Consider the following 17127-nt stretch of genomic DNA (forward strand, 5'->3'; position numbering starts at 1 on the left):
GGCTGAATTCCGTTTAGCTGTCTCAGTTTCAGGCTCCTCGTATTGTGCATGCGGGCTCACTGTGACGTCTCACTGGGACGCTTGAATACAACAGAGCCATTGTTAATGATATTAGTAACACCTGTGCTTTTCCTGCTATGACAAGTCACAATGTCTGCTGTGGAAAAAGGCCTATTTGACTGATACTTGACTGGCTAGTTACCAGTTATATCTATTTCACTACCAGTCAAAAGTTTGGGGTCACTTAGAAATTTCCATTCCACTCCATTATGGACAGAATACCTGCTGAGATCAGTTGCATTGTTTTTTTTTAACCAGGGCAGCAGTTTTCAGATTACATTATGTGCTTAAATAATTGCAAAAGGGTTCTCGACTGTTGTAGAAAGAAGTGGCTGATCTTTAATGCAAGATCTACATTACTTTTTTATTAAGTTACATCAATATGGAATGGCACAGCATCTTCACATAAAATGTTAAAAGTCAGTCTTTAAAGCTGCTCCATATATACAAATAATTAAAATGAAATACAATAGCTTTTGAAAAGTAAAATAATCATTATAAATACAAAAAAATGTACAAACTATTCCCCCCCCGCATTTGTATTCCCTTGTTCTTTAATGTACAAGTTGAGTTTTTCACTAGTGTTGATCAGTAGTTGTGTGTTAATCCCCCTCCCTCCCCTTGCTGTGTTCTCATGTCTTGATAAGGCCCTCGAGAAAGTCTTTTTCCACCATCTCCTCGATGTTCTGTCGCGCTCGACTCCAGAACACCTTCTGGCTCTCCAGCTTGTGGCCCTCCTTGTGGCCGGGGAAGCAGGCACCTGCTGGGTTGTGGTTGTAGACGGGACTTGTGCGGCTGCTGGCCTTGCTGTTGAAGACCTGGCTGAGCAGGTTGAAGAAAGGTAGCAGCTGCTCCATGCTGCGGATCACGTAGAGGGTCAGCATCAGGTGACCTGGCTCCCAGGACAGGGTTCGGATGGAGCAGTCCTCCTCTGGGTTTTTCTATGGGAGGGTGTAATGGATGACAAATTACTCAAGCAGAGAAATTCATGTGCCATCCTGCAAGCAGAGGGGACAATGAAATGGGCTACAACTTGTAAAAAAAAAATTCAAATCATTTAATGAGCATTGCCCTGCACATACTCTTTATAAGAGGCAGTCATTTGTCTCCATCATTTAATAACCTTTAGAGGGGGACAGAGGGAAGATACCTTGGCTCGTTTCCTCAGCAGCTTGGCCAGTCGGACCACGTAGGGTTTAAACTCTCTCTGGTGAGTGCCTTGGCGTCTCACTTCCAATCCTGAGTCGTCTGAAGCCTCTGGGATGAAGGCCCAGCGGTACCTGTAATGATGTGGAACTCACTCAGAAATAATACAATTTTCATCTATTTAACAAGTCACCAGAGCTTTAAAAGTGGCGATATCCGAATATCTCATTCATACGTTTATTCATTTTCTATCCACATATGGATATTCGGCAATACTTCTATTGTGACGGACACACACTTTTAACCAATTATCTCTGTGACCGATCCCCTGACCCAGTGGTTCCCAAACATTTTCTGCAGGCACCCCCCCCCTACAAATATTTTCAGCTTTACATTCACCTGGCAGTCCTTTCACAAACTTGTCAATGCTTTTTATGTTTTTTATTTATTATTTTATTACATTTATATAGCGCTTTATCATAGACACTCAAAGCGCATTTGGGGGGAGGGAGGGTGGGGACTGCTTTCTAACACCACTAATGTGTAGCACCCACCTGGGTGATGCATGGCAGCCATACAACGCCTTACGACGCCAGACGCCAGAACTAGTTAGTTAGTTAGTTAGGGAGGGAAACATATTTTTAGTGGAGAACCCAGAGAAAACCCACGCAGACACGGGGAGAACATGCAAACTCCACACAGAAAGGCCTGGATTTGAACCCAGAACCTTCTTGCTGTGAGGCCACAGCACTAACCACTGGACAACACCACCGTGCTGCCCATGGTTCTGCTAGCTGTGCAGCAGAACCATGCATTATTTAATTATATTTTGCGTCGCCGCGCCCCCGTTTGGGAACCACTGCCCTAACCCAACCCAATTACAAAGCCTTTTATGACCCAGGCTTGTCTGTACTGACATCTGGAACTGAGGCAGGCTCTCAGGAGGCAGGGCCAAAGCCAGGTCCAGGAGCTTGCAGGCAGACAGATAGAGGTTGAGCCAGCGCTGGCTGTTGTAGGAGGTGGAGAAGCCGTTGCCACCAGAATAGGTGGTCTCCAACCCAGCCACTGACGGCCCTGAGGTCCTGGAGATGGACAGGAGAGGATGAATCATCAAGGGAACACATTTCTCAACTCATTTGCTGCTACAATCCAGTTTGTATTATCAACAGATAATGTACCTTGATATGTCTTCATCTGCCGTTAGCTCCTGCTCCATCAGAAGAAACACCTGAACCTGCAGGGAAACAGATGTAGAATGTGTGAATGAGTGTGTGTGAGTTTTTGTGTGAGTAGCTCAATATGTGTAGAGGACTAAAGGAAAGAAACACATGAAGATACAGTGAGTGAGCGAAAGAGAGAGCCCGCAGTCAGCAATGTCTCCAGTAGTTCTCACCAGTTCAGTGATCATGGTGGGCCACAGGGAGGTGAGATGTTGAGGGGACATGCGCAGCAGCAGCACTCTGAAGAATAGGAACACCTGAGCGTGAAGGATGGGCACCTGAGGCAGACGCAGGCTCTCCACCAGACGCTCTGAACACACACACACACAGCTCAGTAAACGTGCAGGTTAATAAACCGAGACGTAGATTCCTAAGCAGTTAGCCTAATGGCCATTTCAGAGGGCTACCATCTAATACGCCATCGTACTTGGAGTTTGCTACAATCTCTGAATTTCTACAACGGAGGTGGCGAGCGCAGTTAGTATGACCAATAAACTCACAATGGACACATTTATGGGAAATACGCCAAATCTACTGACATTTTAAGATTAATTTGTATTCTGTTTATTGTGGGAAAGAATCTCTCAAAGTGAGGGAGTTACTGCATACAGTATCTGTATACAACACAAGTACATACATAGTATATGGGTGTATGGTTTACCCTGTATGTCTGGCAGGTACTTCTGGTACTGGTCCACTTCACTGCTGTAGATGGTGAAAGCCAAGCGTTTGAGCAGCATGGCTCTCTGCTCCAGCTCAGCGTCTCTGTTGGTGAACAGGCTCAGAGAGCTGCTCTGGGCTACAGCCACCCGGGCTGGAGGGAGGGACACACACACACACACACACACACACACACACACACACACACACACACACACACACACACACACACACACACACACACACACACACACACACACACACACACACACACACACACACACACACACACACACACACACACACACACACACACACACACACACACACACACACACACACACACAGTCTATCTGCCAGTCTTTAACATGTTAAAATGCTCTAACTAAAGGGTTTTATGGGAAGTTTTCCTTCAAGGGTCTAAGGATACTGGGTGTTGTATGCTGTACAGATTGGAAAGCCCTGTGAGGAAAATTTGTGATATTGGGCTTTATGAATAAAATCGACTTGTTTAACTATATCACATCAGCATATTTTTGCAGCTGAATGGACTACAGACTTAATAGGAGTAGAAATGAAAGTGTGTGTTTTGATCAAGACACTTGCAGGATGCACGTTTAATTCTGCCTGTGATGAGACACGGAAAGGGCTAAACATTCATTGCCCTGCAAATGTCAGAAAGAAACAGATGATCTGCTAAATGGTCTGTAACTCACACACACAGTGGTAATAAATTATAGTCTACTAAAGAATCGTAAAGCTTACTCATGAGGTCTCTGAATGTGGTCTTGTCATGAGTCATCAAGTGGTCAATGATGGCTCTCCAGCTGAAAAATTTGGAAAATGATGTTAATGTTAGACCAATATTCCAGAAACATTGGCAAATTAACAAGCACACCCCCCTTACATCTGGCTATAATAATTTTTAGGTAAAATGTTTTTACACTTTGAAATTTTAAAATGCATCTCTGGTGTCCCTGAGTTCTTATTTTTACCTTTCCAGCGAAGGGGAGGCTGCTAAGACTAAGTCTTCTATGAAACAAATCTACATGTATACTGTATGTCCCTTAAAACTGACAGGAAACACATGGTCATGCTTTTTCCCCTGTGCACAGATTTAATTATACATTTCTAAACAAATTGGTCAATATCGTTTTGTTTCATTACACTTTGTGGTTGGATTTTGTAGACCCACACACTGTCCAGATTCCTCTCCTACTCACTGGCTGACGCAGGAGGAGTCCATCTGGAAGAAGGTGTGGTCCATGAAGAGGTCGAAGGCCTCCTTCTTCCAGGCACGGCGGGTGTACTGGTACCCACTTAGGCTGCTCAACAGTTGGATGCAGGCCCGGTAGCTGGGGGCGTTGTGAGCACTGCCAGTGGAAACAGGAAACAGTATGCTTTCATACAACATTGATATTTCATACATTTCACCTTCGTACTTCAATATTTTATAATGTAAAAAAGGTTCATAGTGTACAATGTGTAAAGCCATTCCATAGTTAAAGGAGAAATCCGAGAATACAAATTACAACACCGAAAAAGAGATGCAACAAAAATATTTATTAATTTAATGATTAAGTATACAGCACTTACTTTAAAAAAAAAAAAATTTTTAATTACTCGGTATATGTGTTATTAACCCCTAAGTTCATTTTGCGTCAGAATTCTCCTTTAAAATATGAATTTAAGATGTTAACTTCTAAACTTTTTGACAGAGATTCAGAGGAAACCTCAGTGACAACAGCGTTTGACAACATTTAAAAGAAGTAAGCAGCTGATCCCCACCTGTGGTTGCGGAGGTAAGGCACTACGTAGTGCATGATATTAACCAGCAGTGGGATCACCCTCTCCTTCTCGTCACTGTAGAACACCATGTCCAACAGATGAGCCAGCACCTGACAAATTAATTCAGCATTTACTCATGTCAGTCTTACACTATACGCTTTCAGTAGGCATGGCAACATTGAGTGACATTCTTCCAAACTAACAGTAGAAAGTCAGCATTCATCTCAGAACATTGAGCTACTTTGACTCCTTGGCTGGACCACTACCACACCAACCAACAGTATGACAAACTGCACTGCAGCGTTAAGCTGATGTATTGCTTTCAATAAACTCCTTAATCTATGAGCTGCCAACAGCAGTAAAGCACAGGTAGAATCTCAATCATTAGCTCCACATTGAGCTAAAATAGCCAAGATGGTTAGTGGCCAGTGATTTCAATTGTCCAGCTCAGCTCATTCACAGCACCACATTAAGTCCAGTGGATTGGTTCACTAATAATAATTGAGGTAGCGGTGGGTAGGTGGTCGTAAATCAGCTCTAAGGAGCTCAGGTGGAGTGTGTTAGTGTACTGTAGGGCTGTGCCTGAGAGCATCGGGCCTAAACATTGCTGGTAAATGTGAGTGAGCGCAGCTTGAGACATGATCGAGAGGAAAAAAGAAAATAAGTGGCTGGGAGGGGTTTCACTGAGTCGCAGAGACAGACATGAGTGTTTTACCTCAGCCAACAGTGTGAGGGCGTGAACGCTGTACACAGATGGAGTGAAACTGGAGGCCTCCATCACGGTGAGCATTAAATCTACAAAACACACATACCAAACATTAGCAGCAGCTACATAGCGGAAACATATTAATACTGCCAGGCTGAAGCATGCAGACAATCTGCAAAATATACAATGCAAATGCTGTTAGTAGCACATGTGAACAGAAGCAACTAAGTGCTCCATTTTGACCCCTCACATAGTTTGAGTGTCTTACATTCAGATTATCTTTTACACTTTTTTTTAGCTGGATTACATTAATCCCTCACATTAAAATTCATCTTTGGTATTAACTCTAGGGCTGGGCAATATATCAATATTATAGGGAATTACTGAAATTGTTGGGTCTTTGTAAATTATCTGTAAAGTGTCTTGAGATAACTCTTGTTATGAATTGATACTATAAATAAAATTTAATTTAATAACCGATATCGTGACATGAGACTAGATATTGTCTTAGATTTAGGATATCATAATATTGTTATATGGTAAGTGTTATCTTTTACTGGTTTAAAAAGGCCGCATTTCAGTAAAGTGATGTCATTTTCTAAATTAACCACTAACTGTTCTAGCTATTCTAATATTTGCCTTTACCTACTTAATTATTATATGCACATTACTGATGATTATTTATCTCAAATCTTTCGGTGTAAATATTTTGTGAAAGCACCTACATTATCGTCGCGGTATTGATATTGAGGTATTTGGTTCAAAATATCGCAAGATTTGATTTAATTCTTTATATAGGCCAGCCCAAATGAACACAGAAATTATCTTTCCCTTGCCAAAATGCAGATAGCCATGAACACAAATACAAAAAAAATATATCAAAGCTGCTTGTCTAACTAAGTACTACTACTAATCAAGTGATGATTGTGTGTGAGTGTGAGACTCTGGACTGGCATTTCAACAACAGTGAAACAATCTCAACCTGTTGAGTTTGTTGGGACTTAATTGTGTTATCAGACAGCAAGATGTATTTCTGTACACATATTTAGGTTTGGAATGGATGTAAAATGCTTTTAACCATAGCCTCTTTTCTATTATGGGCTTCTGTAAACATCCACAGCTGACCTAGCCTATATGAGGTACATGTCAACTTGAATTGTATGTTTGTGCTTCATCTGATTACTGCTCAATAACGCAAAATATTTTAAACCTATTTTTCTCACATTCACATTAGACGTAGGGCCTACAACTTGTTTAGTTTCAGTAAGTTTAGTGTAAAATATATATACTGTAGCAATATCCAAAGGCAAAGATAGATAGACGGTCTTCATATGCACTTTCTCCAGAGCAGTTAGTGGTTGTAAGCAGCAGTAGCAGCATCAGCACACCTTCTACATCGGCTTCCAGGTTGGCTCCATCCACAACTATCTGAGGAGAGGCCTTCACCTCCAGGTTCCTCCTCAGCCACGTGGTTTGCTCCAGAGACGAGCCTGCTATTGTCCCGATGGCTTCCACCACCTTATGGGTCACATCCTAAATACGCAGGTTATATTCACTTGTGTTCAATGGCATTTTGACTGTGGTTCACTCTATAATCCTGTAGGACTATACCGCATGAAATAAAAGTAAAACTTGTCATTAAGATGATGTAAAAACAATCTGCAACAGCTGTGATGTTATTGAAGTAAAAGAACAGAAGTATAACCTAAATATGAAACATTATGGAAACAACTGAGAGTTGAATAGCAGTCGAGGTGACTACAGCAATTACCTGCAACTCCCGTTGGTCCTTCTTGCTCTCCAGATTGGGATTCTTCAAAATGAACTCATTTAGAACTCTAGAGAAAGCAAAGACAATGGGAGCGCCATGTTAAACAAGTTAAAGACTATAATGTGGAAGTGGAAGAAGGCGTAGTCCTAGACTGATTCAAAATCAGAATCAGCTTCAATGGTCAAGTAAGTGTAAACACATACAGGATATTTTGACTCTGGCTTTTTGTTGCTCTCTCATACACAGAAATAGACATTTGTCTAAAAACCAGGACAACAAAGCTGAGCAAGGTAAAAAAAAAAAAAACTTTTGACTACTATGTGCAGATATAAGTTTGTGTATAGGAAAGTGCATATCTACATACAGTATACACTTACATATGTATACACATACTAACATACATACACGCATGTAAACAAAACTCTGAGGATTGTAAACAGTAAGACAATAGTGCAATGCAAAAGTGCAAATGGTGCTATAATAAATGAAGAAGTATTAATATAACTATGCTTCTATATCTGCGGTAGATGGATCTGACAGTACAGTGTATGTTCGACGGATATTTACATGTTTAAATTATGTGTTTAAAATTATTAAATGACTATCATTAATCACTGTGATCCATTCAGATCCACATTTGGAATATTTAACATCTACATCCACAAAACTGTTACATTTAAGTATAATTGCACAACTAATTCCCAGTTGTGAGGAAATAGGGGCACCTGTACCACACTTAAAAGAAGAGAAACCAACCCTAGTATAAGAAACTGTCCGGGGGCTGGCAGGCCTAACGGTACAGAGTCCTTCAGCAGTGCCAGCAGAGATGGCCAGCTATCAACTAAACTGGACACAGGGATCCTAGGACACAAACAGACCACAATCATGAATGCAAATTAAAGTCCAAGTGCTGCTAGCAACAGATTGGTTAGTTTAGCTACATGTGAGTGAGAAACAAAGAAATGCTGTTGTTGTGGAGCTGATGAAGTGTGGAGAACAGTAAAGTGCGGCTTAAGAAAGTTTTCCATCTCCATCCAGCTGTTTCTTCTCATTACAGTGATGGTTCGGAGTAATTTCACCCTAGGGTCCTTTGCACCATGATCTTGAGCCAAACACCCCCCCAGAAGCCGGCAGCAACAACAACAACAGCAGCAGAGAGCAGAAGCCAGCAGGCAAGTGTTATTTACATAAACTTCTGGTGTACTTACAAACTTTCCAATCCATCGTTTTATGAGTACATAACCTATTTGTACTAGTGTAGAAGTTTGGTATCATTTCGGGCATTATTAGTGGGGTCATTTACGAGATACATCACTGGATCCATTAACCCCTGTGCTAATCTATTCAGCTGATAACGCTACTCTACGCTAACTCTCCCAATGTTCGACCCAGGTGAAAAAAGCTTCTGGGGGGGTGTTTGGCTCGAGGTCATGGTGCAAAGGATCCTAGGTTGAAATTACTCCGAACCATCACTTTAAGAGTGATCCAACCACCACAGATCAAACCCTCACGTTACAATGGCCTCAATTACATTAAATACTAATAGATGTATAGTATACAGTACATACAGTATGTACTGTACACTGCTTTTGGGAACCAGTGGACTCACCTCTGGACATAGGCATAGAAGAACTGCAGCATGCAGACCTCCAAGGAGAGGTGCTTCTGTGGGGAATAGTGAAGAAATAGTATTAATGTAATGAATGACTATGAAGAGAGCCAAAGTCCTTGTGAAAAAAATATATAAATATAAAATATATAAAATTTGAATGCACGTATTGCATATAAGAATGCCAGAAATGTACATATATTTAAAATAAATCTAATACAAATTTATTTTTAAAAGCCTGTTGTCTAAACGCTAACATTTTTGATGTTATGCAGGCAGAAACTCGTACAGCTCTCCACTGTCTCATAGCTTTATGCGGAGGTAAAAGAAGATGGGCGAAAAACTTTAAGCTAATGGACTACAGCAATAAAAACTTTGAAAAAAACAACCTTGTCCTTTGCAATGGCAGGCGGCTGCTTCAAGACCTCTTTGACCGTCTGCATGACCGTCTCAGTGCGCATAGCACTCACTGAGCGAACCAGCTCAACCAGCAGCAGCTGCTCTTCGCTGGCTAAAGGAATCACCTGAAACAAATGGTGGAAATACAAGGATTTAAAGAGCCTGTAAGAACCATTTTCATTTGTTTTGGGTGTAGGACACAAATTGTCCACTGGTGTCACTAGTGTGCTTTTGAGTGAGGTCTATTTAGGTAGGAACCTTTCAACAGGTAACAAGGGGTGCTGTTAATCAGAGGAGCACAAAAAGTTGTTGACCGCATCACATCGCTACACACCGCAACGCTCATGTGGATGTGTAAATGTTTGTTGATGGAGCTTCAAGGTGAGCTTAAAAGCGATGTTGGGTGACGGCACTTCTTGTTAACGTTCAAAGTATTTTCAAACAAAATGAGGCTAGCTCGCCCCTCCCTCCTTCTCATCCCGTCCCCTCCCCCTCCCTTCCGCGCACTAACCCCCCCCAACCCCCACCCCAAAATCCTTCTTGTCAGTTATTGGCTGGAATGCTGGAAGACTGTTTGTTATGTTTGGTGGTGCAGGTTGGCGTAGTTTGTTTTTGTTGCCGTTTGTGGAGCCTGGGCTGTCGACAGAGACCACATTTTTTACAGTGTGTTCAGGGGACAGGCAGCTAGGATAGTGAAGAGATGTTTGCTGTATGTGACAAGAAATGTTATAGCCTAAAAAACACGTCACATCGCTTAGAGCACCTTTAATGGACACATGGATTCTTGCACGTTCATTTGAAGAACACTGATCAATAAATGTCCATCAAAACGTAACGATGACTATTGAGTCTGTGAATTCAACAGTAGGTTACTGAGTGGTGTAAGGTAGAAGAGAGCACGTCAGCTAGTTTACTAGCCATCAACTGTATAGCAGCCTCTCAGTGGCTTTAAGTTTTTAGGCTTAGCCATTATAAAGTCCACTCAATAAAGGTCATACTGGAGTCTAGGCATCTCTATTGAGAACAATGCTAATGAGATATTAAATCATTTAATGTGCTGCTTTCATGTTTCACATAAAAAACAAAAAACAAATCAGTAGATAGGCAGATAAAACAGGCTCGAAACTCTTAACCAGAAAGGGCAGCAAAACACTGCTCTTTAGCTTGGTGGTAATTCAATATTCAAATACATTTTACTTTAACATGAAAAGAACAAAATTAATACACTTTACCGCTTACTGTACTGACCAGTAAATAAATTAACTCTGATGTAAATGATTTTCAATGAAGGCCTCAAGACAATACAATATAAAGGGTGTGCATACTTCTTTTACCCACTGTTTTACAGAACACCCACCTTATTTCTGACTGGAGTCTTGACCTGCTTCCTCTCATTCCAAACGTAGGCAATTGCTGCCATGAAGTGAGCACCATGGTTCATGGAGATTGGACCCAGCAGCTCCAGGATTTGCTGCCGGAGGTTCTGTGGAACAGATGTAAGCAAGGAAGTTAGGTTGGACCTAAACAGCTGATTACTTACTATGCAAACAATATCAGTTACATTACATACTTTAAATATATTTCGGTGTATCTGGCAGTATATTGTTAGGCAAAAAACCCACAACTGAACGCAATAAATAAATCAAACACCGTGCTATTTCCTCAAATGACTTAACATTTCATTTTCAGATACGTAACTGGTAGGGGCGCACGATTCAAAATGTCACGATTAGATATCGATTTTTAAAAACAATTCACAGTATGTAAATGTAGTTACTTTTCCCATGTGATTGCAGTAGACATTTTGTTTTTATTACAAAATATGAAATTGATTTTTGGAATTCTATGAATCAATTTTGATTCGGTAGAGCTTGAATTGCGATACAAATATGAATCGATTTTTTTGCACACCCCTATTAACTGGCACAACATAAATTGTCAAACAACATTATCTACATCAAAGTTGAGCTGCTGTTAATTTCTATACAATATAATGCAATACAGCAAAAGTAAGTTTAAGTAAGCTGGTTTTTCATTATCCCTCCTGCATGGACACATGTAATGTGCCCTGTAATGATTACAAATTATGTTCTGTTCAGGATAAAAAAAAAAAAAAAAAAATCACTGTATTATCTCGGTGAAAATTACATTACCAACCTACGTCTGGTAAAAACTTATATCATCAGTGCCAGTAATGAGATTCAGTTCTTCCTGTTGAGACCAGAAATCCAAATGTTATGTATAGAACATTTTAGGCAGGGCTGCCAACATCACACTTGAGTTTCCTATTTTATACCTGGCCTCTGTTAAGGGCGGAAGGAGAAGTTTTAGGTAATCTAAAAAACAAATGTGAGCTATATTTGCATGTATCCTACTTGGGTAAGGTTTAAGACAATACAATGAACTATACAGTATACTGTAAGTGTGGTATTATATTCATCATATCTGCCATTTTTTCTTTTTGAGGTGGAAAAAGTTTATTTTAGACAAAAAAACTCAGGCACTTTATCTCTCATTTCTTAGTATGTTCAGTCAAACATTCTCCAGTCAAGAGTTTATATACTCGACGTTCCACTTCTGGGATTGCTCCGTTGCCGACGGAAATTCTGCCGGATTTCACGTATTTAGGCCGGATATCCATTGCCTTGGTCTTTCCCTGTGTTGTAATTTTAAACTCTGGTGATTTTCTGAGGACTATGGTTAACTGGTTTAACAGGCTAAGTCCAGACAGCTAGCTAGACTATCTGTTCAATCAGAGTTTTCTGTTGCACGACTAAAACTACTTTTGAACGTACACATGTTCCACCAAAATAAGTTCCTTCCTTCGCCTTTTGCAGAAGCGTCGTTGCTCCGTACGGCTCTTAGCGTCGCCCAAGACGATTGTGATTGGTTTAAAGAAATGCCAATAAACCAGAGCACGTTTTTCTCCCATCCCGGAATGCTATGTGCGCCAGACCTTCCTCTGCAGCGCCGCGGTGGAGGAAGGTCTGGCAAAGCGAAACTAAATTATGACTGACAAGACAAGGACTGGTTATCACCTTGCTGGACTGGCCAAGACCTGCATTAAAAAATGTGTTACTGAGTTTTTGATGGAAACACTGTGAATACATGTTGCCTGGTGTACCTTAGTGGAGCCCAGGTTGATGTTGGACGTAGAGGCAGCGGAGGCAGCAGCTGGCTTGTCAGAGTTGTCAACCTGGTGGAGGATACTCCACAGCAGGGTGACAGAAGACATGATGGTGTGGAGAATGGATAGAATGCCTGAACGAGCCTCGGCCAGGTGCTTCTGGTCAACACTCACTTGTAACTGAGAGGCAGAATATGCAACAAGACAGTCAGCACTTATGGGGCTATACCATTATGCAAAGAAATAGAAAATATCAAGCATATCTTAATACAAATCATACGTATAAATGTAACAAATGAATGTATAAACTGCAGTAAAGGAGGCCTGCATTCAGAATTGCTATATATTCACAAGTGTGTACAGAGGTTGTAAACATTCACTGAGAAATTAAAGAGCAACAACACAGGAGCTCAGCGCCCTCACCTGGTGGTACTGGGAAGTGGGATCCAGCAGGCAGTAATGGATGATGGCTGTCACCCCCTCCAGCACTGTCAGAATCAGGTCAGGAGGGATGCAGAGAGCCATCCACTGGGGTCTAGAGGAAGAATATGCAGTTTAATCAACACATATTTTTGAATTAATGTATTGCTATACATAACACCTTAAAAGCCAAGCATTTTCATCTCAACTAGTATTATCAGAAAGATGCATGATGTATAAGAAAGCTATGGCATCTTGTGGTCAAGAGTGCCATCTGGTGACCAAACCCTTGCTAAGCCATTTTATTGCATTGTACTGCCTGTATGGTGTATGTAGATGAAGAATGCCTTATCATAAAATAATAGCTCATCAGCACGATTCCTGTAGATGTTAATACCTGGTGTCAGTTATTCCGGTCTCATAGCGGTACTGCTGAAGAAGATTGTCCAAGTTCCTGCAGAGCTGCAGAGTGACTGAGGCCACCACCCTCCTCAGCACCCTCCCCATGTACGGCAGGGTGGCCGTGATGAGCCCTATCCACTGGGGATGCATTTTGCACGCGTGGTGCTGATGCAGCGCCCTGATCACCGCACACAGGAACATACCCTGCGCCGTTATAGGTTGTCCGTGGAGGTATTGCAGTGATGTCATTGGCTGCTGAGGGTTGACGTGCTCCACTTCCCCACCCAGGATCTCAAACCCGGCCCCGGGGCCGTTTCCCGTTCCTACGCCCCCTACCCCACCTCCCACAGGTCCTCCTTCTCCTCCTTCTTCAGCCGGCACCAGGACTCTGTGCTCAAGTACAACTAGGCTCTGCAGCAGTCTGAGCAGCTGGGACTGGACAGCGCTGCAGCTGTCTATCTGGTCCTCCGACAGGTTGATGACACTGTCCTCGGACAGACCTTCCTCCACAGTGGCCACGTTCACCCCTGCCACACGCTGCTCATGCCACTTCTGGGCGCTGAAGATGGAGGAGAGCAGGCAGTGGAGAACCACTTTCTGAACTTTGCACTTAGAGAGGACGTCGCTGATGAAACTAGCAAAGCCCTTAGCCGAGCCACCTGTGGCTTTGGCTAGCTCGCTAAAGAGGAGAGTTAGGACCTCCACGCTGGTCAGCTGCATGGCCCGGTTCCCTGCCAAGTCCTGAGGGCCTGCTGCCAGGTGGGCAGAGTAATAGCTTCTCAGGAAGTAGAGACAGAGCGAGATGATGATCTCCAGGTACATGGCACTGCGGAAGGAGTGTGAGTGGGAGTCCTGGGGGATGGGGCAGTAGAAGTCTTTGCCCATGACTGAGACCCTGTGACGGGCTAGGAGGTTCTGGAGCAAAGAGAGCTGTGGAGTGTAGGTGTTGTTGATGCTGGTGGTGGAGATGGCACTCACGAACCCTGAGGGAGCAGCTCTTAGCATGGCTGCAATGGCTGACAGGGCGTGGAGGGCCCGGGAGGAGTCGTACAGCTGGAGGTAGAGCAGAACGTGCTGGTAGAGAGGATGGATGTTAAAACGAGGTGGGGAAGAGGACGATCTGCGTCCTGTGACACTGACCCCCCCGCCAGTCTCCCCAGAGCCCCCACTGGGGGAGCCGGTGTCACTCTCAATCTCTGACACCTCACCTTCCCCACAGCTGTACCAGTTCTCTAGATCCAGGCTGTCTCCGAAGAAAATACTGGGTGGCCGCAGTTTTTCAGCTTGAATGGCTATCTTTCTCTGCCTCTCCTCCTCTTTCCTCTTGGCCCTCTTGATCTTGGGCTTGGCCCCCGGAGATTTGTCTGCAAGCCTCTCCATGATCTTCCCTTTAAGGCTGAGCTGGGTGCTGCTATGGCTACGTTTACGGGCCTGAGGGTCGTCCACCTGCAGGTTGTGGTCGGGGGTAGCAAGGTCAGAGCTATCTGGCAATGTGACAATGGAAGGTGATGAACTATGGCGGGTGATGCCCTCTCTGTGATCCTCCTCTGCAGATATATCTGCCCGTGTAACAGAGAGGAACTCCAGCGTGCCTCCAGCCAGCATCTCAGGCACAGTCTGGTGGTTGGAGCCTGGAGGAGGGCCAGAGTCAAAACGGGGACTAGTGGAATTATCTGAGGAAGTGCTGTCTGTGTCTGTTTGGGGCCAGTTTTCAGGCTGAGATGACACTTCAAAAGATCCCTCATCTACTAAACTCAAAACCCTATCTATTAGCTCTTTTATAACCAAGGACACAGCGTCCTCTATAGAGTCCTCAGTCACGTCATATGAGTAAACAGGCTGTTGGTCTGAGCCATTGACTGGACTGCTGACCACCTCTGGTTCCTCAAAGCTGCCATTTTCCACTGTAGATGAATGAGACCCACTGGACTCAGAGCTCTGGAGCTCCCCCTGTTGGTCAACAGGCGGATATTCACCAGCTAGTTGCAAGTTCTCACTGCTCAGGCTCAGTAAGGACAGACTGTCACTCAAGGGGTTGACAGTCAGACAGAAGGGCTCCATGTCACCCAACACCAGGCTTCGGAACTCGTCTTGCACCACCTTCTCCCCTTGGATCTCACCGAAGTCTAAGGAAAGAAAGAGGAGAAAAGGATTTTTTACATAAAGAGGCAACCGCTTTATGAAGTTTCTATCACAATGTGTGGAAACAATTAGGATACAAAATGACATAGTATTACTGGCCATTGCTTACTGTCTGAGAAGCCAGAGTCCCTGGTGTAAATGGGTTCTGATGGCCCCTGTTCAGACGGTTCAGGGAAGACCTGGGCCCAGTGGCGCTGGGCCTGTACCCTCTGAATGGATACTCGGTGGGTCTTGGGGTGGAGCAGAAGGAGGAGGAGAGGCTCTAAAACCCGAGCAATGTCATGTCTCTGAAGGACCTGACTGAGCCAAGCTCGACCAACAGCGCTAGTACACGGATCCCAATAACTCAGGCTGTCGAGCATGATGAAAAGAGATCTGAAGGACAAAGTGAAAAAGAAATCACAGATAAAACACTTCATGCAAAAAACTGTTTTAAAAGGATAATCCCTCTAAATAAATGAAGCACTATGTGTATGTGGCCGACATACCTGTCAAATGTGCGATTAAAAGGAGAGGATTTGGTGATGTTCAAATCTCGTGTTAAATGCCACAGCACAGAGAACTTCACATGGGCCTCCAGCCGAATTCTCTGAAAGCGAAAAGGTGCTTCAGCATGGATTTCATCTACAAACTGTGTGTGTCTGCAGATTGAGTGATGGAGTGTGTGCAGTTACTTTGTGTGTGTTTCCTTGGATGTAAATTGTCTACTGTACTAACCCTGTCTCTGTGCATGAGTTGTTGGCTGATGACGTCCTCACAGATGCTGGAGGAAGGCACCAGGTTATGGAGCTGGTAGAAGAGCTCTACGCTGCGTTGATGGTGCTGAGGTGTTCCTTCACTCAACTGGTCCCATAGGATCAGAGCCACACTCTAGGAAAAAGGTTGGAGATTAAACAGGGTCAAGAAGACCATCAAAAAAAAAAAAGTCCGACAGTAGTTTCACTGTAACCTAGCCTGGGAAAACCCTGACGAACTTCCGGCAAATTTGAGATTTGCTCTCTCTGCAAGTCCGTCTGGCCAAGAGCCCATTCAAGCCCATTTCCAATTTTTCCAAATCGGGGCACCAATCACAACCGTTGAAGCGGGCTTCACACGATGACGATAGCGCAGCGACGGCGAGCAGCTTTTTGTTTATTCAACATCGTCATTCAACATGACGGCCAATGAAGTGCAGCAACCCGTTGTAGCCGCTGTCGCGGCTACGTCACCCGGATCGTTGGTCTGATTGGTTGAAGGACTATCCAATGCGTCCTGAGGCATTTGAGTGGCGTCCGTTGGTGACGCCCCTTCGGAAATGAGCTGTGAATGAACCTTGCCCAGACCCACTCTCAGTTACAACTGAGAAGGGTCTGGGGTCAACCAGGCTAACTGTAACCTAAAACGAGAGCTCCACCTTGAAGAAGTTTGTCTTGTCAGCAATGTACTTTAGGATTCCCTGAGTGAGTGGTGGCCTGATGACGACTGCCACTCGACCCTGGCTGGGGCTCATGGGCTGGGCGGGCTCGGAGCCGTCACCAGATGCCACGCTCTCGGCAGTCACCATGGCAACAGACTGGGTGAGTCCCACGAGGTCCATGAGCAGGGAGATGGCCACGCCCTGCAGGCTGAAGTCACTGGCCAGGCAGCAGGCGTCCATCAGGGTCTGCAGCCACGCTGGCAGACGGACCTGCTCACGGT

The 17127-nt window shown here is 43.8% G+C and overlaps 1 protein-coding gene across 3 annotated transcripts in view; it reads right to left on the reverse strand.

Annotated features, from left to right (window-relative positions):
* Nucleotides 1-374: 374 nt before the first annotated feature.
* The window catches only part of dop1a (DOP1 leucine zipper like protein A), a 44521-nt gene continuing 27768 nt past the window's right edge, over nucleotides 375-17127 (reverse strand). For 2 of the 3 annotated variants that reach the window (XM_028579816.1, XM_028579815.1), the window contains exons 15-37: nucleotides 16844-17127; nucleotides 16168-16320; nucleotides 15939-16039; nucleotides 15560-15825; nucleotides 13304-15434; nucleotides 12910-13021; nucleotides 12484-12666; nucleotides 10717-10842; nucleotides 9350-9484; nucleotides 8961-9016; nucleotides 8108-8212; nucleotides 7352-7418; nucleotides 6969-7113; nucleotides 5590-5669; nucleotides 4875-4984; nucleotides 4310-4459; nucleotides 3852-3913; nucleotides 3088-3240; nucleotides 2600-2736; nucleotides 2385-2440; nucleotides 2124-2288; nucleotides 1211-1340; nucleotides 375-1001 (exon numbers count right to left, since the gene is read on the reverse strand). In XM_028579816.1, coding sequence (XP_028435617.1) covers nucleotides 693-1001; nucleotides 1211-1340; nucleotides 2124-2288; nucleotides 2385-2440; nucleotides 2600-2736; nucleotides 3088-3240; nucleotides 3852-3913; nucleotides 4310-4459; nucleotides 4875-4984; nucleotides 5590-5669; nucleotides 6969-7113; nucleotides 7352-7418; nucleotides 8108-8212; nucleotides 8961-9016; nucleotides 9350-9484; nucleotides 10717-10842; nucleotides 12484-12666; nucleotides 12910-13021; nucleotides 13304-15434; nucleotides 15560-15825; nucleotides 15939-16039; nucleotides 16168-16320; nucleotides 16844-17127 — 5216 coding nt within the window. In that variant the 3' untranslated portion in view covers nucleotides 375-692. Of the gene's footprint in view, nucleotides 1002-1210; nucleotides 1341-2123; nucleotides 2289-2384; nucleotides 2441-2599; nucleotides 2737-3087; nucleotides 3241-3851; nucleotides 3914-4309; nucleotides 4460-4874; nucleotides 4985-5589; nucleotides 5670-6968; nucleotides 7114-7351; nucleotides 7419-8107; nucleotides 8213-8960; nucleotides 9017-9349; nucleotides 9485-10716; nucleotides 10843-12483; nucleotides 12667-12909; nucleotides 13022-13303; nucleotides 15435-15559; nucleotides 15826-15938; nucleotides 16040-16167; nucleotides 16321-16843 lie in introns of those variants that run through there. The other variant, XR_003692744.1, reaches the window with a different exon arrangement.

This window comes from Perca flavescens, chromosome 6, assembly GCF_004354835.1.
Source record: "Perca flavescens isolate YP-PL-M2 chromosome 6, PFLA_1.0, whole genome shotgun sequence".
NCBI lineage: Eukaryota > Metazoa > Chordata > Actinopteri > Perciformes > Percidae > Perca > Perca flavescens.